The sequence below is a fragment of the Durio zibethinus genome, chromosome 21 (genome assembly GCF_047325235.1).
Source record: "Durio zibethinus cultivar Kanyao isolate XHJ-2024 chromosome 21, ASM4732523v1, whole genome shotgun sequence".
Lineage (NCBI taxonomy): Eukaryota > Viridiplantae > Streptophyta > Magnoliopsida > Malvales > Malvaceae > Durio > Durio zibethinus.
The window spans coordinates 19,879,013-19,906,016 of NC_143182.1; the positions used below are offsets into that span (position 1 = coordinate 19,879,013).

A 27,004-nucleotide genomic window follows, 5' to 3' on the forward strand; every position below is an offset into this window, starting at 1 on the left:
TCCAACAAGTTTTGGATTCGAATCCCAACACTTACAATCTCTTCTCTTATCTTCAGGTCCTCTTATATACCAAAAAACCCAAGAAATAAAGGCCTGATCAATCACCAATCCAAGCTTGTTTGCACCCTTTTCTTAGATTATTTTGGACTAAACATATAAATTTCAAGTTAATTCCAGGAAAATTTCAGAACCTAGGCACAACCTAGATCACATGGAAGTGACAAAGCCATAGGCCACTTACAAGAAAATCTCTACTTCAAAGTTTAAACCTTCTTCTTTGCTTAACAAGCCCTTGCTTGCTTAGTTCCAAAACATAAGGTTAAACACTTTCTTTTTAGAAGTTAAAGAGAATTAAGATCAATTACTATAACATAATGTATGAAGTAGTTCTTGATCATAAACTTGTTCTAAGAAACCATAGACTAAAATTTTCTGCTTATCATGCAAAGTGACTATGTATCCTATAGAAGTCACAAGAACTCAATTGTTTCACATGGGAGCTTCATGCGAGATTCATTATGATAACTATAGGTGTCCGTTATGGCTTGCAACTTCCATAATTTTAACAATCAACGGGAGTTGTTTCGCCTATCATAAGTGATGCTTACGCAAATTGAAACCTAGTCCAAACTCACCAAACAAGCTGAGGCGATACCATAGCTTTGACTTTGCATTCAAAGAAGCTAGTTCAACAAGTTGTCTCTCAATCTATATTTGAAGCTCAATTACTCAAAAAGTCTAGCTTTTAGCAGGGGTAGCTCAGCAGGTTCAACTGTTGAATGATATGTACACCCTATATATGAAGGAATCTCATCACATCACAAAGAGTTAAGCTTGCCTTTGAACTATATACATTCATCAAATTGCAAAATAAAAGGCACATAAGGCATTCCAACAAAACAAACATTGATAAGATTTTTAATTTAGAAGCTTAAATATTAGTAACGATACCAATGGCCAGACTTTAACTTGCATAACTAAACATATAAATGAAGAGGATATGATAGGAAAATAATACTTACATTGGTTGGAACTCACACTTACAGGAACTAATTATGTATGAAGACCCTAATAAATGTTTCACAATATCCTAACCGCGACAATGGCATTTTTGAGACTATATATACCTTCCATAAATCGAAAGATTAGATTGTCTTGTTTTGCCTGCGATAAGTTCAATTTCTCGAGATTAAAAGCTACTACAAGTCTAACCCTGAGCAATATTGAAATTATCGTATCATATATCGTGACCGTTAAAGGTCAATACATCATCTAAGATCTAATGCTTTTATTCCAGTAATTTTGGCATATTGCTTTCGTTACTGACAATTAACTGTCAAGACCAACATTGAATGCAATCTTTAAATTGAGGAGCTCCACAAATCTACAAGTTCAAGATATATATAAATACACACACACACACATATATGTATATGTACATGTATAACATCAATACCAACACTTTTTGTAGTTGTTCATATATATTTTCACTTTTCAGTTCTGTCTTCATTTGTTTTTGACTTTGCAAAGCTTTGTTGATTCTCCTATTAGAAAGAGTTGCTGCATTCTAAGACCAGACTTTGATAGAGTATTCTTAATGATCTCACTGGTTATAATGTTGGTTCAGGTTAAAGAAGGGTTTGGAGAGAACCTGCTTTATTCATATGATTAGAATTTTGGAGTATATGTCTTTGAATCAATACATGCTAAAGGAAGATATGTTTGTCACAGAATTAAATTTAATTACGACAAGTAATACTGTATATTCAAACCTTCAAAAAAGCAAATTTTCAATGGCAAGGGAAGCCAAGTATTTGCAAGAACGCTGAGTGATGAGAGTTACACACGTACACTTCATTTTAATTGACTGAACCTGAGAAAATAGATTAAATTAGAGAGAGATAGAGATGACAGAGAGAATTGAATTTCCACCAACTAGAACCTATTGGCTATATTTAAATTTCAAGTGTAACGTAGAATGAATATTTAGTGGTTATTTGAAAATAAATTCTTATATATGTTCTTTCAAGTTAATTTGTACCCCAAAGTGAAGGATGAAATTATCAGCATTCAAAAACTAAAGCACATAATTAAACTGATATTATAAAATACTTGAATGAAACAGCATAAGAACAGTTGTTTGCAATAACGCACTTCTACCTAAAGACATCTTTATTTGTCTCTCTAAGACACACACAATCAACAAACAGACAGAGAGACAACAACATTATTGACAGACTGAAACAAAACAAACTTTTTCTTCTAAGGCTTTGGGATTTCATTGTTGTCATTAAAGTTCCATAGATTATCGCTCCAAACAGCCTCCTCGTTATCATCTCTGGGAGCCCAAAAATCACCATTCATGGTCTCCCAATTGGAATGCCATCCATATTCATAACCCGCTTTGAACCACGACCATTCCTCCTCACAACTCCATGACGATGGCCAGTCGTCCAAGGTCAACAACCCGCCATCATCTCCCTTATTCTCCACCATCACCTCATTCCCGGGCACCAGGTCCACAGGCTTGTTATCATTGTTCTTTTCCTCTTCCTTAGCCTCAATATTCTTCTCCTCTTCCTTAGCCTCAACAACCTCAACATCAAACAACATTCCTTCATCTTTCTTCTCCATAGCTTTCATTGTCATCGACCTTGTCACTATGGTTCGGTTATTGGAAATGGTGGATAGAGCTTTCCTAGCCCTATGTCCATCTGTTCTTGCCTTTGCACTCATTCTTGCACTCTTTGATGAGTTCTCACTCTCTTCTCCTTTTTTGCTTCTCTTTCTTCCTCTCCCTTTATAAACTGAGCTAACCATTGCTCTCTCCATTGTGAAAAGAGAGGAAATGATAGGCTTTCTCAGAAAAAGAAGAAGAAAACAATAAAAAGATATCTAGAGAGAGAGAGAGAGGGAGAGTGTTTGGTGGGAATGAAGGTGAAAGTGTGGGTGGTGAATATATAGGAGCTTCTAAGGGTAGTAAAACGTGCATGTTTGTAAAGTGAGGGAACGTTTCTAGGGTTTCTCGAGAAAATCCTTCTCACACTATCATAATGAAGTTACCATGTCAAGAAAATATTGCCAAAATTTTGATATTTCATGAGATAAACACTATGTAAAGGAGCGTTTCTAATGCTTTCTACCATACGTGGACATGCAAGTAGGCCACGTGGAAATATTTGCCCATGCAAATTATGGGACCCAGATACCAATAGTGGGGTATTCTCTTTTATTCTTTCTGGGGAGAGTGGGGCTTGGAAAATTTTCTATTCTTTGGTATTTGGATGTTTCTTTCCTTTTTAATTGATTCTTTAAATTTTGTTGCTATTTTTGGCTTTTCCTAGTTTTGATGTTTTAATGGTTTTGAAAGCTGGATTTTAATGATACCTACCACGTATTAAATACTGCATGCATGAGGTTGTCTTTCAATCAGTTTTTTTTTTTTGTTAATAAAGGAGGCCTGGTCTTGACATAAAAGAAAATATTACAGATATTAAAATTTAAAATTTAAAATTATTTAAATAATATTATTTCTTAAAACCAACTGTATAAATCAATTAATTTGATACTAACAGAATAAACCCTAGAACCACCTTCTCCTACCTTTCTTTAGAATTTTGCTATCTTCATATATAGAGGTATAGTTGGAATAACAAATTTGCTTTCATTATTTATAAAAGAGAAGTTATAATGCAAATGTACATATATTGGTTGATCTTATTTTAAAAGAAGAATCACAAATCCGCAACTAAACCCTTCTTTTTTTAAATATACCGAAGAAAAAAAAAAATTCGAATCCAACTCTTTGAATTACTATGTACATTTTCTGTTATGATAGAACAGATTAAAAATTACAATGGATTATACGTGCAAAACATTAAAAGTTAAAAGATTATGACACTTAAAACTCTCTCTTAGAGGAAAGTTGACATTTGAAACTTTTTCAGTGTTTTCATTTATCTCATCTTTGAATTTCAAAAACATGAAAATGGTTTTAGTTTTGTAGCACAGGATTATAATTCCAAAGATTTTCCCTTTTAAAATTTTCTACAAGATCCTAATGAGAGCATTTGAGATGACAGAATGGATATTTCTGCAAAATGAGTCCAGGGATCCATGATATTAACCTGTCTGTGGCCATAAATTTGATTTTCAATTATGGCGGGTGAACAAAATCCGAGGGGATCCAAATTATGCAAAAGAAATCTCCAGAAAATAAAGAACATGATTTCTAACCAAAATCTTTGGTTACCTGATAATAGGACCCATTGCAAACGTTGCAATCGCCTGATCAAACTTGAATACCACAGGAATATAACCTGAAGGCATAGACACCATTAACATTGTCATGGCTTGGAAGATCATACTGCCCCAAAGTATTAGAAGATAAAGCAGCGTTGGCAATTGCATGTGCATACACATACACATACATATCCATTCATACACCAATAGCATGATATGTAATTCTTTTAAGAAGTAGAAACTAGTAGCTGCTATTTGATCAAATTCTCATGAAATAAAGCTTCATAAAAGCTTAATCCAGCCTGATATTGCTCAAAAGTCAGAGCCGAATGTCGGCGTGCCCTATATTAGTAAGGGAAAATACTAATATTAAACTGGAAACTTTTAAATAGAAAATTTTCTAGTCAAGGAAGTCTGATAAAATGGGAAATATAATTGTTCACAATTTATACAGAAACATAACAACTCTAACTGCTGACTCACCATGAAACTAGAAAAGTGTATGTTGGGCTTTTCCAGTACTCAACTTCACTACTAGACTATAATTAAATATGATTTCAATGTCTTCCTACTTCTTCGTGTGCAAATAATCAAGAACAAAGGAAAATATAAAACTGAGATTCTATGACCGAATTGGTAAATCAACTTCGAAAGGATATATTCTGCTACATAAAATATTTCCGATGGACGAAAGTGTTAATCCCATATGCTTTGCCATAAATGTTTCTCCAAAAATATCCCCACTAGTTTCTTGGTTATACTAAACCAAGATACAAATCATTCCATGTTCTGAACCTTGATGGTTGCAACAGGTGCCTTCGGCACTTCATAGTTTTTATTCATAAAAGTAAAAGAAATAATCCTGCAAAATAACTACTAGTAAAAGGAGTTTGGGTTATGTTGAATGTATATTCCACATTGGTAGCAAGATTAACAGTAACATATTAGAATAAGAACATAAGTATTTTGCACATGGAAATGTACAACCCTATCTACACAAAAACTAAAACAATTCAAAAACTTGTGAGCCTTATCATTCATGGATACTGTTGATACCCATGAAAACGATAAGGCTACTCATATAATCTCCATGTGCAAATTCATTTATTCTTAAAAGGATTTGGTAAGAGAATATTTAAATAAATGTAGAACATGAAACAAGGGTTAGTATTTTCTCTTTCACTTTCTGAAAGTGTAGTAAATTGGTGAATTGTGCAGAACTAGAGGGCATTCTTTTTGGTTTCTTCCTTTCTGGTATCTGTCTAGGTCTTTAGCTGCCTTAAGTTCCTGGTTCAACTTTTGAATTATCTTCTAAAATTGCAAATTTATGTTCCCAAATCCCTCCACTGAAACATTTAAAACTTAAAAAATTGACAGCTGTTAGCATGTCAACCTATATAAAATGCCAAACCATTTTACAAGGAAGAGAACAATCCGAAAATTCAACCAGGTTTAAAAATTCTTAATAAGAGTTTGGCCTCCTGACCAAGCATTTTAATGCCTTCACAGCAGATGTGAAGGGAAAAAACATAAACAAAAATAAAGTCTAGTTTTTCAACATCAAAAGTAGGATTTTGAACCTCCAAGCTTTGAAACTGCCATGCAGATTTTAACTTAATAAAAGACCATGAAGTAATAGAAAGGGGAATAGAAAGTAGTAATTAATTTATTTAGATAATATGATAACATCATAGAAAAGCCAAAATGACAGGTAATAATTAAGAACTCCCATGGCACAATTTTCTTACTAACTGATTTCTGAACTCGTAGATGGGATCAATATATTTGTAAGACAAAGAGGGAAACCATGTTCCAGGAATACACAGTTATATTCCTAAATTGTCAAGCTAATAATCACTCCCTCACTCCCACACACCCTTCCCCCGGCCCAGGGAAAACTGAAAATCAATTTGGTAATAACGGAAACCTAATTTGATAGTAATGACTAAGGTAACAATTTATTAATAACTTAGGATGATTCCATAAAGGATTGTGTAGATAGATCAACCACATAAAAAGGAACATGTCAAAAATAATAAAGCATAGTAATATTCATAAAAGGGTCATGGAATCCAATAAATATTGTAAATTTCTACCTACCATTGCTCAGATTAAGCAGCATATTGAGGAGTGTGCCAAGAAGTTTAAGGCTATGTACTGCATCCAAAATGGTGTATCTGATGTAATCTTCACAAGGATCATGGTTTGTGACTCACCAAAACAAGCTTGGGCTTAAGGAGGAGCTTCAAGGCACTGAGAAGATGAGACAGTGGCAGATTATTAATCCCAGAAGAGATTTTCGGAATCTGAATATAAAAGACAGTGAGACTGTGAAGCAGTATTCTAATAGGATCATGGCTATTGTCAACAACATCAGGTTGCTTCAAGATAAATTCTCAGAGAAGATGGTTGTTGAGAAAGTTATTACCGCTCTTCCTGAGAAATGAGTCTGAGATTTCAACCATTGAAGATTCAAGAGACTTGCCAGCATATCCTTGTCAGAACTGATCAATGCTCTTTATGCTCAAGAAAAAAGAAGAGCAAGCAAAGAAGAAGAGGTGACAGAAAGTGCATTTCAAGCCAAAAACAAAGTTTCAAAGTACCTAACTAAACATAGTGAATCATCTCTAAAACACTCAAAGTCACAACAAATACTATAATTTAAAAAAAAAATGTCATCAAAATGTCACCAAAGTCATTATTGCAATTTCCTAGAAGCAGAGTCAGCCATTATGTTTAACATTCCTTGGTTGCTTTTCTGCAAACACTAATTTGCTTGGAACTCAAAGAAGCAGGACATGGTACAATGCAGAAGCAGAGTACATTGCAGCAATCACTGCTATCAACCAAATAATTTGGTTGAGAATACTTATGTGTGATTTGAATCTGACACAAGAAGAAGCAACAAAGATAAGGTGTGATAATCAATCTTCTGTTGCAATTGCAAAGAATCCAATGTTTCATAGGAGAACCAAGCAGTTCAAGATCAACTTTCTCTTTGTTAGAGAACTGCAGTAGGACAAGGAGATTGCATTGAATCATTGCAGTTCAGAAATTCAGTTAGCTAACATTTTTACTAAGGCTCTACCTAAAAAGACTTGCAATTTTAAACACAACATGGAACAAAGCATGTGTGGGTTTAGCCCAATTGTGTTTCATATTTTAATAGTGTTGACACATTTAAAACACGTCAATTTTGTATCTTAAACATGATAAAAATACTTAATACGATTACGACTTGTTTAACATGTTTAATTAATCATGTCATACCGTGTTACCATATCGATCTGTATAATGTAACATGTTTATTATGATTGATGTTGATAAAACATTTTTCGAAGATTGTTAACCTATTTATGGATACTATTATTTTGTTAATTTTAAATGGAGTTAAGGTTTAATTTTTATGTATGTTATTAAATTGTGTTAACCATATTTAACCGTGCTAAAATTATGTCATATAAAATTTAAGCTAACTTGTTTTAAACACGTTAATCAAGGAACATGTATAATGAAAGTATATGCATTCATGTTTAGGATCTTGATACATTTAATTAATCACGTCGTATTTAGCCATGTAACTCCAAATACCTTGTTTAGACATGACGTGATTATGACACAAAAAAACAAATTGTCATGTCTATCCTAAAGGTCCAATTTGGGAAATTACAGAAGAAAATTAGAGTTTGCTGCAAAGCAACCAAGGAGTGTTAAACATAATGATTGACTCTGCTACTAGGAAATTACAAACATGACTTTGGTGATCTTTTGATGACTTTTTATGTTTTTTAAATTATAATATTTGTTGTGACTGAGTATTTTAGGGATTATCCATTCTGTTAAGTGAGCTAGCGGGAGACAACTTGTACTTTGAAGTTGATAGATAGGCAATTACTTTGAAACTTTGTTTTTGTATTGCATATGTATCCTTTGAAAGAAATATCAGTGTGTGAGAGCTTTTCCAGCAAAAACTCTCATACCACCCTTTGTGTTCTTTGTATTTTCTGGTTTTCAGGGTGATTACATATTACCATAACCAAAACCAACGGGATTATACAATTTCCAATTCAATAAGCCTCAACGAGGATAAATTTAACAGTTTTGTGAATCTTTTCTAATATCTACTAATCAGAATTGAAAAACAGTCTTAATATGTTAGTGAACAAGTCATAGAAACACAACATTCATCAGATATAACCAGAAGTATCCTTCTAACTATTATAACTCATGGATCCTGAGAATTTCGCTAAACCCTAAAAACGCTTTCTGCCACTTTTCTTTAGAATTTTTCTATCTTCATATATAGAGGTATAGTTGGAATAACAAATTTGCTTTCATTATTTATAAAACAGAAGTTATAATGCAAATGTGTGTGTGTGTGTGTGTATATATATATATATATTTGTTGATCTTATAAATGAAGAATCACAACTCCGCAACTAAACCTTTTTTTCATTAAGTATAATGAAGAAAAGAAAAATTCGAACTAAAATTTCTATCAATTACTACATACATTTCCTGTTATGATAGGATAGATTAAAAATTACAATGGATTATACGTGCAGAAGATTAAAAGTTAAAAGATTATGACACTTAAAACTCTCTCTTAAAGGAAAGTTGACATTTGAAACTTTTTCAGGTTTTTCATTTGTCTCATCTTTGAAATTCAAAAACATGAAAATGGTTTTAGATTTGTAGCACAGGATTATAATTCTTTGAGTATTTTTAGAATTTTCCCTTCCTTCTAAAATTCCCTACAAGATCCTAATGGAGCATTTGAGATGATAGAATGAATTTTTCTGCAAAATGAGTCCATGGCACCATGATATAAACCTGTCTGTGGCCATAGATTTGAATTTGAATTACTGTGGGTGAACAAAATCCAAGGGGATCCAAATTATACAAAAGAAATCTGCAGAAGATAAAGAACATGATTTCTAACCAAAATCTTTGGTTACCTGAAAATATGACCTTTTGCAAATGTTGCAACCGTCTGATAAAACTTGAATACCATATGAATAACCTAAAGGCACGGACAGCATTAACATTGTCATTGCCTGGAAAATCATACTGCCCCAAAGTATTAGAAGATAAAACAGCATTGATAATTGCATGAGCATGCACATAAACACACATATACATTCATAAACTGAAAGCATGATATGTAATTCTTTTATGCAATAGAAACTATTAGCTGCTATTTGATCAAATTCTCATGAAATAAAGCTTCATAAAAGCTTAATCCAGCCTGAGATTGCTCAAAAGTCAGAACCGAATGTCAGCGTGCCCTATATTAGTGAGGGAATATACTAATCTTAAACTTGAAACTTTTAAATATAAAGACTTCTAGTCCTTGGCATCCAGTAAAATGAGAAATACAATTGATCACAATCTATCCAGAAACATAACAAGTCTAACTGCCGACTCACCATGAAACTAGAAAGGTGTACATTGGGCTTTCCAGTACTCAACTTCATTACTAGACTATAATTAAATATGATTTCAATGTCTTCCCTACTTTCTTCCTGTGCAAATAATCAAGAACAAAGGAAAATATAAAACTGAGATTCTATGACAGATTCGCGAAATCCACTTGAAAAGGATATATTCTGCAACATAAAATATTTCCAATAGACAAAAGTGTTAATCCATACGCATTGCCATAAATGTTTCCCCAAAAAATATCCCCACTAGTTTATTGGTTATACTAAACCAAGGTACAAATCATTTCATATTCTGAATCTTGGTGGTTGCAACAGGTGCCTTAGGTACTTTTTAGTTTTTATTCATAAAAGTAGAAGAAATAATCCTGCATGATAACTACTAGTAAAAGGAGTTTGAGTTATGTTGAATGTATATTCCACATGTGCAAATTCATTTATTCATAAAAGGATTTGGTAAGAGAATATTTAAATAAATGTAGAACATGAAACAAGGGATAGTATTTTCTCTTTCACTTTCTGAAAGTGTAGTAAATTGGTGAATTGTGCAAAATTAGAGGGCATTCTTTTTGGTTTCTGCCTTTCTGGTATCTGTCTAGGTCTTTAGCGGCCTTGAGTTCCTGGTTCAACTTTTGAATTATTTTCTAAAATTGCAGATTTATGTTGCCAAATCCCTTCAAAACGAACCATTTAAAACTTCAAAATTGACAGCTGTAAGCATGTCAACCTACATAAAATGCCAAACCATTTTACAAGGAAGAGAACAATCCGAAAATTCAACTAGGTTTAAAAATTCGTAACAAGAGTTTGGCCAACTGACCGAGCATTTTAATGCCTCCACAGCAAATGTGAAGGAAAAAAAACATAAACAAGAATAAAGTCAAGTATTTTCAACCTCAAAATTAGGATTTTGAACCTCCAAGCCTTGAAACTACCATGCAGATTTTAACTTAATAAAAGACCATGAAGTAACAGAAAGGGGAATAGAAAAACCAAAATGATAGGTAATAATTAAGTACTCCCATGGCACAATGTTTCTTATGCTCTGATTTCTGAAACTCATAGATGGGATCCATATATTTGTGAGTAAGATAAAGAGGGAAACCATGTTCCAGGTATACACAGTTATATTCCTAAATTGCCAAGCTAATAATCACTCCCACACTCCCTCCCTTCAGCTCACCAAAAACTGAAAATCAATTTGGTAATAATTGAAACCTACTTTGATAGCAATGACTAAGATAACAATTTATCAATAACTTAAGATGATTCCATAATGGATTGTGTAGATAGATCAACCACATAAAAAGGAACATGTCAAAGATAATAAAGCATAGTAATATTCATAAAAAGGTCATGGAATCTAAGAAATATTGTAAAATTCCACCTACCATTTCTCAGATTAAGCAGCATAACAAGGAGTGTGCCAAGAAGTTTAAGGCTATGTCCTGCATCCAAAATGGCGTGTCCGACGTGATCTTCACATGGATCATGGCTTGTGACTCACCAAAACAAGCTTGGGACAAGCTCAAGGAGGAGTTTCAAGGCACTGAGAAGACGAGACAGCAGCAGATTAGTTATATCAGAAGAGATTTTGAGAATCTGAATATAAAAGACGGTGAGACTGTGAGGCAGTATTCTAATAGGATCATGGCTATTGTCAACAAGATCAGGTTGCATGGTGATGTGTATTCGAAGAAGATGGTCATTGAGAAAATTATTACCACTATTCCTGAGAAATGAGTCCAAGCCTGAAAAATGAGTCCAAGATTTTGACCATTGAAGATTCAAGAGACTTGTTCAGCATACCCTTGTCAGAACTGATCAGTGCTCTTCATGCTCAAGAGCAAAGAAGAGCAAGCAGACAAGAAGAGGTGACAGAAAGTGCTTTTCAAGCCAAAAAAAAAGTTTCAAAGTAATTACCTAACTAAACATAGTGAATCATCTCTATAACACTCAAAGTTACAACAAATTTTATAATTTTAAAAAAAAAAGTCATCAAAAAGTCGCCAAAGTCATTATTGCAATTTCCTAGCAGCAGAGTCAACCATTATGTGTAACAGTCCTTGGCTGCTTTGCTGCAAACTCCAATTTGCTTGGAACTCAAAGAAGAAGGACATAGTACACTGCAGAGTACATTGCAGCAATCACTGTCATCAACCAAACAATTTGGTTGACAAAACTTATGTGTGATTAGAATCTGACACAAGAAGAAGCAATAGAGATAAGGTGCGATAGTCAATCTGCTGTTGCAATTGCAAAGAATCCAATGTTTCATTGAAGAAACAAACAGTTGAAGATCAAGTTTCAATTTGCTGGAGAACTAAAGTAGGACAAGGAGATTGCACTGAATCATAGCAGTCGAAAAATTCAGTTAGCTAACATTTTTACTAAGACTCTACCTAAAAAGACTTGCAATTTTAAACACAACATGAAACAAACCGCGAGTGGGTTTAGCCTAATCATGTTTCATATTTTAATTGTGTTGACACATTTAAAACACGGCAATTGTTGTCTTAAATGTGTTAAAAACGCTTAATACAATTATGACACGCTTAACACGTTTAATTAATCATGTCGTGTTGTGTTACCATGTCGATTTATATAATATTTATTATGATTGATGTTGATAAAACATTTTTTGAAGATTTTTTAACATATTTTATCGATACTATTATTTTGTTAATTTTAAATTTGAACGTTGGAGTTATAATTTTATTATAACATATGTTATTAAATTGTGTTAACCTTATTTAATCGTGTTAAAATCATGTTGTATAAAATTTAAACTGACTTTCTTTAAGCGTGTTAATCGTGTAACACATGTAATCAAAGTACATACATTTATGTTTAGGATCTTGACACATTTAATTAATCATGTCGTGTTTAGGCACATAAATTCTAATACCTTGTTTGGGCATGACATTATTCTGACACAAATATACAAATTGTCATGTCTAAACTTAAGGTCAAATTTGAGCTATTAAGGAAGCAAATTGAAGTTCGCAGCAAAGCAACCAAGGAGGAGTGTTAAACATAATGACTAACTCTGCACTAGGAAATTACAAACATGACTTTGGCGACCTTTTGATGAATTTTTATGTTTTTTAAATTATAATATTTGTTGTGACTGAGTATTTTAGGGATTATCCATTATGTTAAGTAAGCTAGTGGGAGACAACTTATACTTTGAAGTTAATAATAGGTAATTACTTTGAAACTTTGTTTTTGTATTGCATAGATATCCTTTGAATGAAATATCAGAGAGTGTGAGAGCTTTTCCAGCAAAAACTCTTGTACCACCCTTTCTGTTCTTTGTATTTTCTGGTTTTCAGGGTGATTACATATCAGCATAACCAAACCAACAGTATAATAAAATTTTCAATTCAATAAGCCTCAACAAGGATAAATTTAACAGTTTTGTGAATCTTTTCTAATATCTACTAATCAGAATTGAAAAACACTGTTTTAATATGTTACTGAACAAGTCATAAAAACATAACATTCATCAGATACAGCCAGAAGTATACTTCTAACTATTATAACTCACGGATCCTGACTTTCTACTTTATTATTACAATAGGGTGGTGGTATTACTTGAGAGCATGATATCTATCGAACCTGAAAATATTTAGACACCTTAAAGAAGGATCACCACCAAAATTACCTTAGCAAGTGGGAATCGCCACATAGCCATACCGCAGATGAGATTTTGGATGCCTATAAGGACCGGAAAGAAGAATATTATAACAGAAATTTGCCAATTCCTAGCAAAGTATAACATTGAAATCTAGACTGAATTTCATTTCTAAATGGAATGCCCACAGCTGAAATTTACAAGATAGTTAAAGTTCCCTGCTAGATATGGTAAAGATCCCTAATTTCATAGTTTTATCATGAAAGAGAGTGCATAATACGTCTGCAAATACTATATTACATTTAAAACTTCAATAATTGATAGCCGGTAGCATGTCGACATAGATAAAATGCCAAACCATTTTACAAAGAGAACAATCCAGAAAATTCAATCTAGTTTAAAAATTATTAATAAGAATTTGGCCAAGCTAAGGATAATATGATAATGTCATAGAAAAACCAAATTGACAGGTACAGGTAATGATTGAGTACTACAATGGTATAATACTTCTTACTCGCTAATTTCCAAAACTCGTAGATGGGATCCATATATTTGTGAGTAAGACAAATAGGGAAACCATGTTCCAGGAATACACAGTTATATTCCTAAATTGCCAAGCTAATAATCACTCCCATGCTCCCTCCCCCCAGCCCACCAAAAACTGAAAATCAATTTGGTATTAACTGAAACCTACTTTGATAGCAATGACTAAGATAACAATTTATTAATAACTTAAGATGATTCCATAATGGATTGTGTAGATAGATCAACCACATAAAAAGGAACATGTCAAAGATAATAAAGCATAGTAATATTCATAAAAAGGTCATGGAATCTAAGAAATATTGTAAAATTCCCCCTACCATTGCTCAGATTAGGCAGCATAATGACGAGTATGCCAAGAAGTTTAAGGCTATGTCCAGCATCCAAAATGGTGCATCAAATGTGATCTTCAAAAGGATCATGCCTTGTGCTTCACCAAAACAAGCTTGGGACAAGCTTAAGGAGGAGTTTCAACGCACTGAGAAGATGAGATAGCTGCAGATTATTAATCCCAGAAGAGACTTTAAGAATCTGAATATTAAAGACACTGAGACTGTGAATCAGTATTCTAATAGGATCATGGCTATTGTCAACAATATCAGGTTGCTTGGAGATGAGTTCTCAGAGAAGAAGGTTGTTGAGAAAATTATTGCCGCTCTTCCTGAAAAATGAGTCCGAGATTTTGACCATTGAAGATTCAAGAGACTTGCCAGCATATCCTTGTCAAAACTGATCAATGCTCTTTATGCTCGAGAGCAAAGAAGAGCAAGCAGATAAGAAGAGATGACAGAAAGTGGTTTTGAAGCCAAAAGCAAAGTTTCAAAGTAATTACCTAACTAAACATAATGAATCATCACTAAAACACTCAAAGTCACAACAAATATTATATTTAAAAAAAAATAAAATAAAAGTCATCAAAAAGTCACCAGTCATTATTGCAATTTCCTAGTAGCAGAGTCAACTATTATGTTTAACACTCCTTGCCTGCTTTGCTGCAAACTCCAGTTTGCTTGGAACTCAAAGAAGCAGGACATAGTACACTGCAGAAGCAGAGTACATTGCAGCAATCACTGCCATCAACCAAACAATTTGGTTGAGCAAACTTATGTGTGATTTGAATCTGACACAAGAAGAAGCAATAGAGATAAGGTGTGATAATCAATCTGCTGTTGCAATTGCAAAGAATCCAATGTTTCATGGGAGAACCAAGCAGTTCAAGGTAAAGTTTCACTTTGTTAGAGAACTGCAGTAGGACAAGGAGATTGCACTGAATCATTGCAGTTCAGAAATTCAGTTAGTTAACATTTTTACTACGCCTTACCTAAAAAGAATATCAATTTTAAACATGACATGGAACAAACTGTGTATGGGTTTAGCTGAATCATATTTCATATTTTAATTGTATCAACACATTTAAAACACGGCAATTTGTATCTTAAACACGTTAACAACACTTAACACAATTATGACACGTTTAACAAGTTTAATTAATCATGTTGTGCCGTGTTACCATATGGACCTCTATAATATGACATGTTTATTATGATTGATGTTGATAAAACATTTTTTTGAAGATTTTTTAACATATTTTATGGATACTATTATTTTGTTAATTTTAAATTTGAATGATGGAGTTATGATTTTATTTTTATGTATGTTATTAAATTAAGAAAAACTAATTTTTTATTTAAATAGGATATTTCTTAAAGAATAAATAATTGTGTTAACCGTATTTAATTGTGTTAAAATCATGTCGTATACAATTTAAACCAACTTGTTTTAAATGTTTTAATTTTAGAACACGTATATTTAAAGTATATGTGTTCATGTTAAGGATCTTGACACATTTAATTAATCGCTTTGTGTTTAGCCATGTAACTCCTGATACCTTGTTTAGACACGATGTGATTACAACACAAAAATATGAATTGTCATGTCTATACTTAAAGTCAAATTTTGGCTATTAAGGAAGCAAATTGGAGTTTGCAGCAAAGCAACCATGGTGGAGTGTTAAACATAATGACTGACTCTACGACTAGGAAATTAGAAACATGATTTTGGTGACCTTTTGATGACTTCGTATGTTTTTTAAATTATAATATTTGTTGTGACTAAGTATTTTAGGGATTATCCATTCTATTAAGTAAGCTAGAGGGAGACAACTTGTACTTTGCAGTTGATAGATAGGTAATTACTTTGAAACTTTGCTTTTGTATTGCATAAATATCCTTTGAATGAAATATCAGAGTTTGTGACAGCTTTTCCAGCAAAAACTCTTATAACACCCTTTGTGTTCTTTTTATTTTCTGGCTTTTAGGGTGATTAAATATCACCATAACCAAAACCAACAGTATCATACAATTTTCAATTCAATAAGCCTCAACAAGGATAAATTTTACAGTTTTGCAAACCTTTTCTAATATCTACTAATCAAAATTGAAAAACACTGTCTTAATATATTACCGAACAAGTCATAGAAACACAACATTCATCAGACATAACCAGAAGTACACTTCTAACTATTACAATTCATGGACCCTGACTTTCTACTTTGTCATTAGCTAGGGTGGTGATATTACTTGAGAGCATGATATCTATAGAACCTGAAAATATTTAGATACCTTAAAGAAGCATCACCACCAAAATTACCTTAGCAAGTGGGAATAGCCACATAGCCATACCTCAGACGACATTCTGGATGCCTATTAGGACCGGAAAGAAGAATATTATAAAAGAATTTTGCCATTTCCTAGCACAATATAGCATTCAAACCTAGACTGAATTTCATTTCTAAATGGAATGCCCACAGCTGAAATTTACAAGATGGTTAAAGTTCCCTGCTAGTTATAGTAAAGATCCCTAATTTTATAATTTTATCATGAAAGAGAGTGCAAAATATGTCTGCAAATACTACATTAAATTTAAAACTTCAAAAATTGATAGCTGTTACCATGTCGACATACATAAAATGCCAAACCATTTTACAAAGAGAACAATCCAGAAAATTCAACCTGGTTTAAAAATTATTGATAAGAACTTGGCCAAATGCTAAGGATAATATAATAATATCATAGAAAAACCAAAATGACAGGTAACATCAAGTACTCCAATGGTATAATACTTCTTACTCGCTAATTTCTGAAACTCGTAGATGGGATCCATACATTTGTGAGTAAGATAAAGAGGGAAACCATGTTCCAGGAATACTCAATTATGTTCCTTATTTGCCAAACAAATAATCACTCCCATGCTCCCTCCTCACAACCCAGGGGAAAAATGAAAATCAATTTTGGTAATAAATGAAACCTATTTTGGCAGAAGTGACTAAGGTAATAGTTTATTAATAACTTAAGATGATTCCATAATGGATTGCGTAGATAGTTCAGCCACATAAAAATAAACATGCCAAAGATAATTAAGCATAGTAATGTTCGAAGAAAGGTTATGGAATCTAAGAGAAATTGCAAAATTCCAAACCCTATAAGTTTCCTTCATGTCAATTGAACATCTCAGTCTATTCATGACCTAGACATCAGCTTATCAATCTAGGCTGAATTTCAAAGTTAATGCTCTTAAATGTTCTACTAACCACAATACTCTATCCTTTTTTTTTTTACTTCGCCAAGCCAAAATTCTTGTTTGATGTCTAAAATATCTACTTTCAATGACGAAGGTTACAAGTAATAAAGGCTGTCCACAAGAGACTCCCCTGAATCATGAGCATGTATTATGCTAATAAAAGAAATTCTCTCTTCCCTAGGGCTCGGTACAAGTGACGAACAACTGGGATAGGGGTAGGTTTTATGATCAACTATCGTAGCAGAAAGGAGAGAGAGAGAGAGAGAGAGAGAGAGAGTAATTGGGCATTTGAGTAATTCAAACAAAGAAACAACATAGAAAAAGAGACAAGAGGTAGTAGTATCATTTCTTTACTCCCATTGGCCTCATGGAACATTACTTGCTGCAAAATTTTGAAGTAGAAATTTGCATGGTAGCAGGACTACCATCCCCCCAACTGCAGTCCATCCTTGAATGGGTTAAATGTAACACTACAAATGTCATCAACCACCAGGGCAGCAATAAGTGATGAAATAGAAATGAAAACTGAAGTGGCAAAGTTTAAAGACGTAAAGGATATCCTGGACAAGAAGGCAGAGATGTGGGTAAGACATAAGAGATACTAGCATGTCAAAGACTATTGACATGACATATAGTCTTTTCCTTTTTTGTACCGAGAGAATGTTCTTTTGTCTGATATGTCATTACATATTTACCCTGATGGAAAGAAAACAGAAATAACATTTGCCTAAAGCATTAAAAAAGGAAACATGACACACCACATCACTTACTTGGAAAGCAAAGATCTATGCATTGCATTTATAACTAGTGTCTTAATGTTTCAGATTTTAATGCTAAAATGAGAACTTCTCTATTAGTCTAGCCCATTATTCACTTGCTAGCAAGGAAACTATTCATGTATTTACATTACCATATAATTGTTTTAGGTTACCTTTGCAAATATGTACAGTACCTTCAAAAGGTTAATTTCTTTTATTCAAAAAATGAAGAAACATATTCATTAAATGCAAAATCCAAAGACCCAAAAAAAGAGAAAGTTACATTCCATTTTCTCAAACAACCAGAGATAGAATCATGTCGTCCACATAACATGCATTTCTCACATGAAGCCACATTAAGTGAAGATCAGGAATGTAACACTTAAAAGCAAGCATCTTCAATGACATTAGCTGAAAAATTACTAACCATCCGAAACAAATCCAGAAATGAAAAGGTTTGCCAAATTTGACAACAAGTTAAGAGAAGACATATCTTCAGGGATGATATTAACCTTCCCAAACTGTTTTCTAAAAGAAACACACAGAGATTTCGTGCAGAAAGTGGCAGACTAATTGTGGTAAATTTTCCATTAATTCTCAAAATCACCTTCAATAATTGGACATAAAGGCACCTTTATACAGTTTGAAGTAAAATCAAGTCATGAAGCTGGAAAGACAGCATCAAATGCAAAAGCAGTATTTGCCACCAAGTTGAGTTTTTTCTAAAAGAAGGGGAGAGCTACATGACAATTCAGTTGGATCCTGAAAGTTATAACTCTACATCTGATTCTGTGTTGGTTTACAATCATAATCACCACTCTATACTTATAGGGCATGACTGGAGAGATGACACAATTTGGCGATAAGAACCAAGCTGCATTCTTTGCGAATAAGATGTAAGATAAAATGTAAGCAAGTTACACGACCTAGCCATCTCGGATTAATTTCAGAAAAGGTCGTTTGGAAACTAAAGTAAGTTGAGGCAAGGCAGCTTGAACCTCAAATTGACTAAGGGTGGTACTCAAAAGCATATGAAGAAGAAAAAATTTAAGGAAGTTATCCAACAAATTTGACAAACTTGTTCTTAAGCTCATATAAATGAACAACTTTTGATTGATCCTTACTGTTGGCAAGAAGCTCCTAACAGGGTGGAAGTACCCAAAATGTGAAATGTCAACTAAACAACCAGACATAATGCAATGAGCATACATTTACACAAAAACAAAAGGAAATAGACATAATTATACTTACAGAAATAGAATGTTAAATACTTAACTACCTTAGGTAGTTGACAAATTCAAAGGTACTTAACCAGCTAATCATCTATAATGATTCCTAAGAAGCAAAGAAGAAGAAGAAGAAGAAAAGAGAAATGTGAACTATCAAAATTCTACACTTATGCTCATTCTTTACTAATTCCGGGCCTAAAATGGCAAGATATTATTGTATTACGTCATCCAAAAATTGAAATCCATGCAACAAAAAGAATGGACGTTTATAAATGATGGAAAAAAAGTTTTTTTAACAGTTCTAGGAAGGCAAACATTTTCCAATTGAATAAATCCAGGAATAGTTCACACCTTCAATTATATGTCAACAAATAGAAGAATTTTTTTCATTTTTTAAAGAAAAAGATAGGGAATGTAATCTAACTCAAGAAATTAAACATTAAACATTATGAGAACATTTAGTAGAGTAGATTATAAAGAGGATAGGATAGCAGAAAGAAGTGAATAGCTCAATCCAACCATGTATGATGATCAGCCCAATAACTGATCCCTTTTTTCTCCCAACAGGAGAATCCATATTAGATAATAGTTATCCCATCCAATTCATTATCCAATGCACCAAAAGAAACCAAAGTCTTGATGGATTCAACAGTTTCCTACTTCTAATTGTAGCGTTCTTTTTTCATGTGTAGACACGTTGGTCCATGGTTGAACAACAGGAAATAAGTCGCTTCCACTACACAAGAAAACATGTCATCCATAGATTTCTAACCTGAAACCTCTAAGTAAAAATATCAAACTTTAACCAATGGGGTGTCTCCTAGTAGACATTTTAGGTTATCATATCATTCTTTTTAGACCAAGCAATTTTAGACACGACAAGAAGATAAAAAAAATGAAAGAGAGTTTAAAATTTTGACAAAAACCAAAAATATGTTTCCATGTTAACACGAATTGTAACATGCAATTTTCATGTCCTACAAGTGTTTAAAAAAAAAACAAACGACAATGATACACGAATTACAAGGTCTAACCCCGACTCACCTCCATCCATAGAAACCTCCCAATTAGAATCTCAAGTTCTAAACATTTCCCCAGTAAAAAAGTAAAACGATTCTCCACCTTAATTCATCTTATAAAAAATAATTGACCTATTCTTTATATATCCCATAATAATTCCATCCATGTAGAGTTGCAACACAACACCATAAAGGGAATAAAATTCAAAGCTGAAACTGACCCAGAAGTCTACTAGTCAAACAAGTAAAAAAGTTATTAATCAAAAACATCAACTAATAACTTCAAACAAAGTGTCAAAATTGCCGGCTAACTTTCATGTATTAAACAATGACTAATGGGCACTAAGAAAACGGCAAAAAGAAAGAAAAAAATAGTAAAGACAGAGAATTTTGTTTGGAAGTGACCTTTTAGGTGTGAATTAGCAATGAATATTTGATTTGAATTCAAAATGTAATCAATAAATTAAGTCATTGGCTTTGTTAATTTTGAAGCAGCCATACGCGTAAGGCAGAGAAAAAGAAAAAGATAAACAATAAAGTTTAAAGTTTAAAGTTTCTAACGTAGAAAATTAATAGAGATTATAAACTTACAATTGAATGTGAAGAAGAAGGCAAAGAGAATGGTTCAAGTCTTTGAAACAGAGGCGCGTTGGAAAGTTTGGCTGACTGTAACGAAACCAATGTTTTAAGATGTCAGTGAATATCAATCACAACGACGTAGTTTTAAATACCTTCTCAGTTGCCATCGATTTGCTATGGAAACGTGTCGTTTTACTTGTGAAGGACTAGTTTAGGTGAAGAACCGGAAATATCCACTGGTCATATTTTTAACAATAATAAAAATATCTGTATTTTTATTAATACGTCGAGTATATAAAAATTAATAAATATATATTTTTTATTTAAAAAATAATAAAAATATTTGTTGAATTCTTGAAAATGCATTCTCAAAATCTGTCAAAAGGAGATTAAATCCGTAACCACAATATCAAAATATATATATATATATATATCTAATTTGCGAGGGTAGGGACAGACAAGAAAAAGCTTAAAATCGTATCAGGAGGGGCTAAGGGCAATCATCGGTAGGCCATTATAGTGTCTTGGGCACCAACATTAGCAGACATCACATGTGCAGTGTTTGTAGCTGAAAGCAAACGTGTCTTGTCTAGATCAAAGGAAAATAACGAAAAAAGGAGAGCTATTAATATGTTTCAGGATTTTTTTTTTTTTTCTATTTTCTTTTGGTGGAAAACATCATTCACAATTAAACATCATTCAGGATACGATAAGACGTGAATAAAAATTGTAATATAATACAAAAAAATATAAATATAATATAATTTAAAATTTTATCATTAATTATATATAATAATGATAATAATTTAATATTTAAATTTATTGAATAATTTATAATATTATAAAATTTTTAAATTTAAATTTAATTTGAATTAATTTTTTATATAATTTAATTTAAATTAAATTTTATTGATTCATTTTAATTTGATTAATTAATTTTTAAATTTTATTTTTTATTTTTTATTTTTATATATTATTTTAATATAAATTTTTAATATATTAATTAATTTTAAAAATAAAACAATTATTTTTATTTATAAAAATTTATAATATATATAAAAATTAATAAAAACATATAATTTAATTTAATTTTTTAAAAATTTTTTATTTTTTATTTTTAAATTTAATTTATATTTAATATTTAAATTTAATTCAAATCGAATAAACATCTAAACAACATTATAATTTTAAATTTACTTTTTATTTTTTATTTTTTTATATCTCTAATTATATATAAATTTAATAAAATAAAAATAAATATTTTATTTTTTTATATCGATTCAGATTATATCACACAATTTTAGTATAAAACAACACATAAATATACGAATATATATATATTATGTTATACGAACACGCAAATAACCAGATTTATACAATCCAAGAGAATACACCCAGATGCAGAAAATTCAGAATCTAATACGTGATAATAAACATAAATATTATACACATGTTCACAAGAACAAGGAAATTTGAAAATTACCAGAATACATTTACAGAGTGAGCAAAATTCAATCACCAACACTATCTATACAGAGTTTCCATTTTTTTCCATGGTGATCTCCAAAATCAAATATCAATCCACCCTCTACGAATACTAACCCTCATATATATATTACAAAATGATCATTGCTCAATCCCAGCATAAGTCAAACCTTTCTTCACTTGTCTTCCCTTCAATCAAACTACTTACAGAGCTATTAGCAAATCGAATCGGTTTAACTGACCAAAAAACACATCTTATATACACTACTAGACAGAAATGATCTCTTTTCCCTCTCATTCTTCCCCAAAAATATCCAAAATTCCCTCCTTGTTAAGCCTGCTTTGGTTGCTGAAATGGTGGCATTTAGCTCCCTTCTATGTACACTTGGGTTTTAATTTAAGTTCTAAGCCATAGCAGGGATGCTGGAATTTTGGCGATCCCTGTTAAGGCAATCAAATCCTTCTACTCTAACCGCGGCCGGTTTAAGGCCAAATTTCATCCTAACACACCCTCCTTTACGTGCTGATGATGATGATGATGGAGACGATGGGGATGGAATTTGTGAAAGCGCTGCGAGTCTTTCGTCACCAAATCGAGCATCTTGCACAAGTGGGTTTTCAGCCCTACTTGGAGGCGACCCACAAAAAAATGGAGGTGATGATGCTAACTGTGTTGCAGATTGTTGTGTCCCCAAATCCTCCTGCAGAACCAAAACCAAAAAGCATATTAAAACAAGTCCATCCTAGAAACAAAAACATCAACGCATATTGCTCAAACTCGAACACAAATATCAATTCACTTCTTCATTTGGTTACTTGTCTGACATGGGTAAGTTCAATTTGTCTAGAAATTTTTGTTCTAATGTTTAAAGGATCATAACATCGTAGTGATATCAACTTTGGAAGTATTTGACCAAAATTTCAAACAAAGACTTATTAAGCAATTAAACAACTAAAAAAGCATGAAAAAAATTGATCATCAGATTCTACTATACCTTCTTGAGAATGATATCTAGAAGCTCAGCACCGGCTTTTGAATCGTTTACCTCGGCTTGATAACTGCAATTAAAAGCCCAAAAATCAATTAAATCACAACCCCAATCGACCAAAAAACAAATTAAAGACAATAAAAAAAAAAGAAAAAAGAAAATTATACCTCATATGCAATCTAAAGGATCTGATAGGGTTATTGGCCAGAACCCCAATTCGCCGAGGCTTAGGGCAAACAACGGAGCCGCCCTTTTGGTGATCAGAGATCGATATCAACCCTCTCATCTCTTCATAAGCCGAGACGGCGGCGTTCTGCTGAAGATTGCAATGATTCATCTTCCTAAAAAACCACAACTTCGAAAAGAACGCCTATTCAAACAACCAAAACAAAAAGTCAACAACCAGATCTAACATCAAAAATTCAATTAAAATCTCAAAACAGACAACCAATTTTTTTCCTTTCATTTCCTTCGTTTTCACACCATCCAAAAAAGAAAACACAAATAAAAACACAGATCTAGGCCCAGACCTTCAAAAATCACAAGTTTATTTGGGGTCAATTGTTGTAAAACCCAGGATTTATACGATTAAGAAGAGAGATTAAAAGAAAATCCGAAACATGAGGGATTAACTAAGAGATAAGAACTAAGAATGAAAAACCCAGAAGGGAAATTCAACCTTTACAGCTAAAAACTCATCAGATCTGTTATAGAAACGCTTTGAACTTTGACTTCAAAACAGAATTGTTTCTAACGGAATAAAATTAGGAAGAAAATCAAAAAGAGGCCAGATCTATACAACAAAAAAATAAAATAAAATTTTGCGAAAAATTATATGATTAATTTTATTTAAAGGAGGAAATTTGATTTTCAGATTACCTGAAGGAACCCTTCGAAAAAGAGTAAAGCAGAGAAAGGGTGGGTGCCACAAGGAAGAAGAGAGAAGGCCGCGGAGGAAATTATATAGAGAGGCAAATGTACCATTGTCAAAGTTTTGAAGATAATATTACCTAATAAATTTGTAATTTTATATTTTTATTTTTTATTTTTTAAAATCGGCCGGAACAAGATTAGATCTAAACAATTTAATTTTTTGCAAGTTGCAATTAATTTAATTTTATAATCAAATTGGAAATATAATTAAAATAGAATGATTTTATATTGATATGGTTGCTTGCGCTTCAAATTGTAATGATTTTTTTTTAATAAAGAAATAAAATAAAGCATTATAATAAGAAGCACATTTTTCTTTTCTTTTTTTTTAAGTGCTGATGTGCTGTCCGGGACCTTGAGTTATTGTAGGAAAGAAATTTTAGAATTTTAAGATTTTAAAATTAAGTTTAATATATATAATTATATTTTAATATTTTTTTCATATCATGTATTCTATCGTATTTATTAATATAAATATATGTGCAAAAAATATTAATAAAAAATAAAAGGTATATAAAATTATAAAAATATTATTATGATAATGTTAAATGCATAAAAATAACATTAATTTTAAATTAATGATAAAATTACTAATTACACCATCTTTAAATCAAGTATGAGATTTTCTAGATTCTTTTGATCCTAAAAATTTGAAATAAAAACTTTCACAAATTAATTAAATTTATGCGTATAAATCATTAGTTAAAAATACCTTTTTATCCTAATAAAAAAATTAATATATTTTTTAAAGTAATTCTAATATGATCCTTGTGTTGAAAAAAGATTGCAAGACAACATGAGATCTAATTAAAAGGGAAATAAATTGTAATTAGTTTTTAAAAAAAAATTAAGGAAAAAAATCACTAGTCATATAATTTGATAGTGGAGTATTTACTCTTAATTTCAAGGAGTAAGATTCAATCTTTGGTAAACTTAAATATAAAAAAAAAAACACACATTTAATATTTGATTGGAGACTTGAAACATTATTAAGAAAATTAAAAAATTATAAGTGTTGAGATTCAAATTTTAAATTTATTGAACATTATTTTTTAAGAGTGATTGTATAAATCATTTAAACTAAATTTCAAATTTCATAACGTGAGATTGTTAAGTACAAAAATAGTTTGCTTTTGATCAATTTTCTATTAATTTTCATTTTTTTTCATTTAAAGATAAGTGGAGATTGTTGAAAATATTTTCAAAATTAACTAAAAGAATAAATGAAAGAATAACTTAATTATATTATTTATTAGCTAAAAAAAGTTCCATGATAAAAAAAATTTAATTAAGAAAACTTATCAACAGGGACAGTCAATTGCTATACTTAATGAGTCGACTGTCATGTATTAGCCATAAGGAGTAATCAATTCTCAACTCTAGGGCTGTCGACTTTTATAGTTGGAAATGAAGCCAGACAATCGCTTTTTGTTCCAAAATTTAACCAAACAATCGATTGCTTTTAGCAACAAATCAACTGCCCTTATGTTAAAAATATTTTGAATAAGAAAGAAGTCGACTACTATAACTCACGAACCATTCTAAAATTTAGAAAAATCGATTGTCCTAAGACAACGGTCGAGTACCCTGCTATCCGTAGCATTTTGAAACTATGTTTTACAAAAGAGCAATCAATTATCCTTTAGGAAAAGTCAGTTGTCCTCGACGAAAATCTATATCTTTCAAATGATACACTAAATTTACGTATAATTTATTATAACGTATAGATTCATTAATCTATCACTAGATATAAATTAAATGAGTCATTATTAATATTTTTATTTAAATATAATTGATTATCTTATAGAATCTATCTCATTTAAAAAAAAATTTCAAGATTGAATTAAATATATTTAAATAATATATTCTAATCTACAAAATTAGATTTTGGTTCGAGAGTACAGTTATGTATAAGAAAAATTATAGCACCATTCAAAAAATGATATCAGTTTGATTTTGAATTATCCAAACCTTAAAATATTCTTATAATTTTACTATATTATTTAATTATTGAAAACTAATACTAAATTTACTCTAATAATTTAGTAGCAATTTAAGATAAATTACTCATCTTAAGAGTATTTATAGAGATTAGTAATTTACTCTAAAGAGGCTTCATCATCAGGTTTATTAATATTTTTTATTCAAGAAAATAATTAGTAAAATCTTTCAATAGTTTGATAAGATTTATTTTGATACAGATCTCTTAATAGTTTGATCAAATTTACTTGTAAATTTATTTTTTAGGAAATACATTAAATCTTCCAATAATTTGGTAAGATTTAATGTAAAATGCAAATCCTTCAATAATTTGATAAGTTCAAAATAGAGTATTTTATCAATAATATTTTTTAAAAATTGATTTATGAAATTCTCTAATAGTTTAATAGAATTCATGAATCTATTTTATAAATATTTTTTATCGAATAAATAAATAAAATGAAATTCATAAAATAATGTATTATTCAATTTTAAATAATAAAAAATAATAGTAAAAAATATAAAATAAAATCAAAATAAAATAGGAAAAATAAAATCAAAATCGAAGCAAATTAGAAAATAAAATGAAA

The 27,004-nt window shown here is 31.3% G+C and overlaps 3 protein-coding genes across 18 annotated transcripts; all 3 read right to left on the minus strand.

Annotated features, from left to right (window-relative positions):
- Positions 1-1,001: 1,001 nt before the first annotated feature.
- Positions 1,002-21,029, minus strand: LOC111305743 (uncharacterized). Of its 15 annotated transcripts, XM_089750763.1 has the most exons (11): positions 20,474-21,023; positions 16,513-18,002; positions 14,184-14,341; positions 11,408-13,403; positions 11,075-11,232; positions 9,672-9,767; positions 9,201-9,299; positions 6,343-6,548; positions 4,253-4,319; positions 1,773-1,873; positions 1,002-1,164 (listed from the first exon to the last, which is right to left on the minus strand). In XM_089750763.1, exons 5-8 carry the CDS (start codon positions 11,075-11,077, stop codon positions 6,441-6,443), a joined length of 306 nt encoding a protein of 101 aa, XP_089606889.1. In that variant the 5' UTR covers positions 11,078-11,232; positions 11,408-13,403; positions 14,184-14,341; positions 16,513-18,002; positions 20,474-21,023; the 3' UTR covers positions 1,002-1,164; positions 1,773-1,873; positions 4,253-4,319; positions 6,343-6,440. The 15 variants fall into 15 exon arrangements, 11 of the variants coding, with proteins under 11 accessions (XP_089606889.1, XP_089606896.1, XP_089606893.1 ...); XM_089750770.1 differs by lacking the exon at positions 6,343-6,548 and having other exon boundaries at positions 20,474-21,029; XM_089750767.1 differs by lacking the exon at positions 6,343-6,548 and having other exon boundaries at positions 9,201-9,312; positions 20,474-21,029.
- LOC149512970 (uncharacterized) lies at positions 1,939-3,483 on the minus strand. Its single transcript, XM_089750761.1, has one exon. The coding sequence runs from the start codon at positions 2,830-2,832 to the stop codon at positions 2,263-2,265; it is 570 nt and encodes a 189-aa protein (XP_089606887.1). The 5' UTR covers positions 2,833-3,483; the 3' UTR covers positions 1,939-2,262.
- Positions 21,030-22,426: 1,397 nt separating the features above from the next.
- Positions 22,427-24,430, minus strand: LOC111305744 (uncharacterized). 2 transcript variants are annotated; one of them, XM_022903507.2, is made up of 4 exons: positions 24,381-24,430; positions 23,669-23,871; positions 23,508-23,571; positions 22,427-23,213 (listed from the first exon to the last, which is right to left on the minus strand). In XM_022903507.2, exons 2-4 carry the CDS (start codon positions 23,836-23,838, stop codon positions 22,917-22,919), a joined length of 531 nt encoding a protein of 176 aa, XP_022759242.2. In that variant the 5' UTR covers positions 23,839-23,871; positions 24,381-24,430; the 3' UTR covers positions 22,427-22,916. The 2 variants fall into 2 exon arrangements, with proteins under 2 accessions (XP_022759242.2, XP_089606468.1); XM_089750342.1 differs by lacking the exon at positions 24,381-24,430 and adding an exon at positions 24,032-24,071.
- Positions 24,431-27,004: the final 2,574 nt, after the last annotated feature.

What these genes read in the sequence shown, in the direction of transcription:
- LOC149512970 (XM_089750761.1), bottom strand. Translation starts at nt 2,832, where the DNA reads ATGGAGAGAGCAATGGTTAGCTCAGTTTATAAAGGGAGAGGAAGAAAG.
- LOC111305744 (XM_022903507.2), bottom strand. Translation starts at nt 23,838, where the DNA reads ATGAATCATTGCAATCTTCAGCAGAACGCCGCCGTCTCGGCTTATGAA. An exon ending in TCCTTTAGATTGCATATGAG is followed by an intron (nt 23,572 to 23,668) that starts GTATAATTTTCT and finishes TTTTAATTGCAG; the next exon opens with TTATCAAGCCGAGGTAAACG. An exon ending in TAGATATCATTCTCAAGAAG is followed by an intron (nt 23,214 to 23,507) that starts GTATAGTAGAAT and finishes TTGGTTCTGCAG; the next exon opens with GAGGATTTGGGGACACAACA.
- LOC111305743 (XM_089750762.1), bottom strand. An exon ending in TACACCTTTCTAGTTTCATG is followed by an intron (nt 9,300 to 9,671) that starts GTGAGTCGGCAG and finishes ATGATTTTCCAG; the next exon opens with GCAATGACAATGTTAATGCT. An exon ending in GCAATGGGTCCTATTATCAG is followed by an intron (nt 1,165 to 4,252) that starts GTAACCAAAGAT and finishes AACTTATCGCAG; the next exon opens with GCAAAACAAGACAATCTAAT.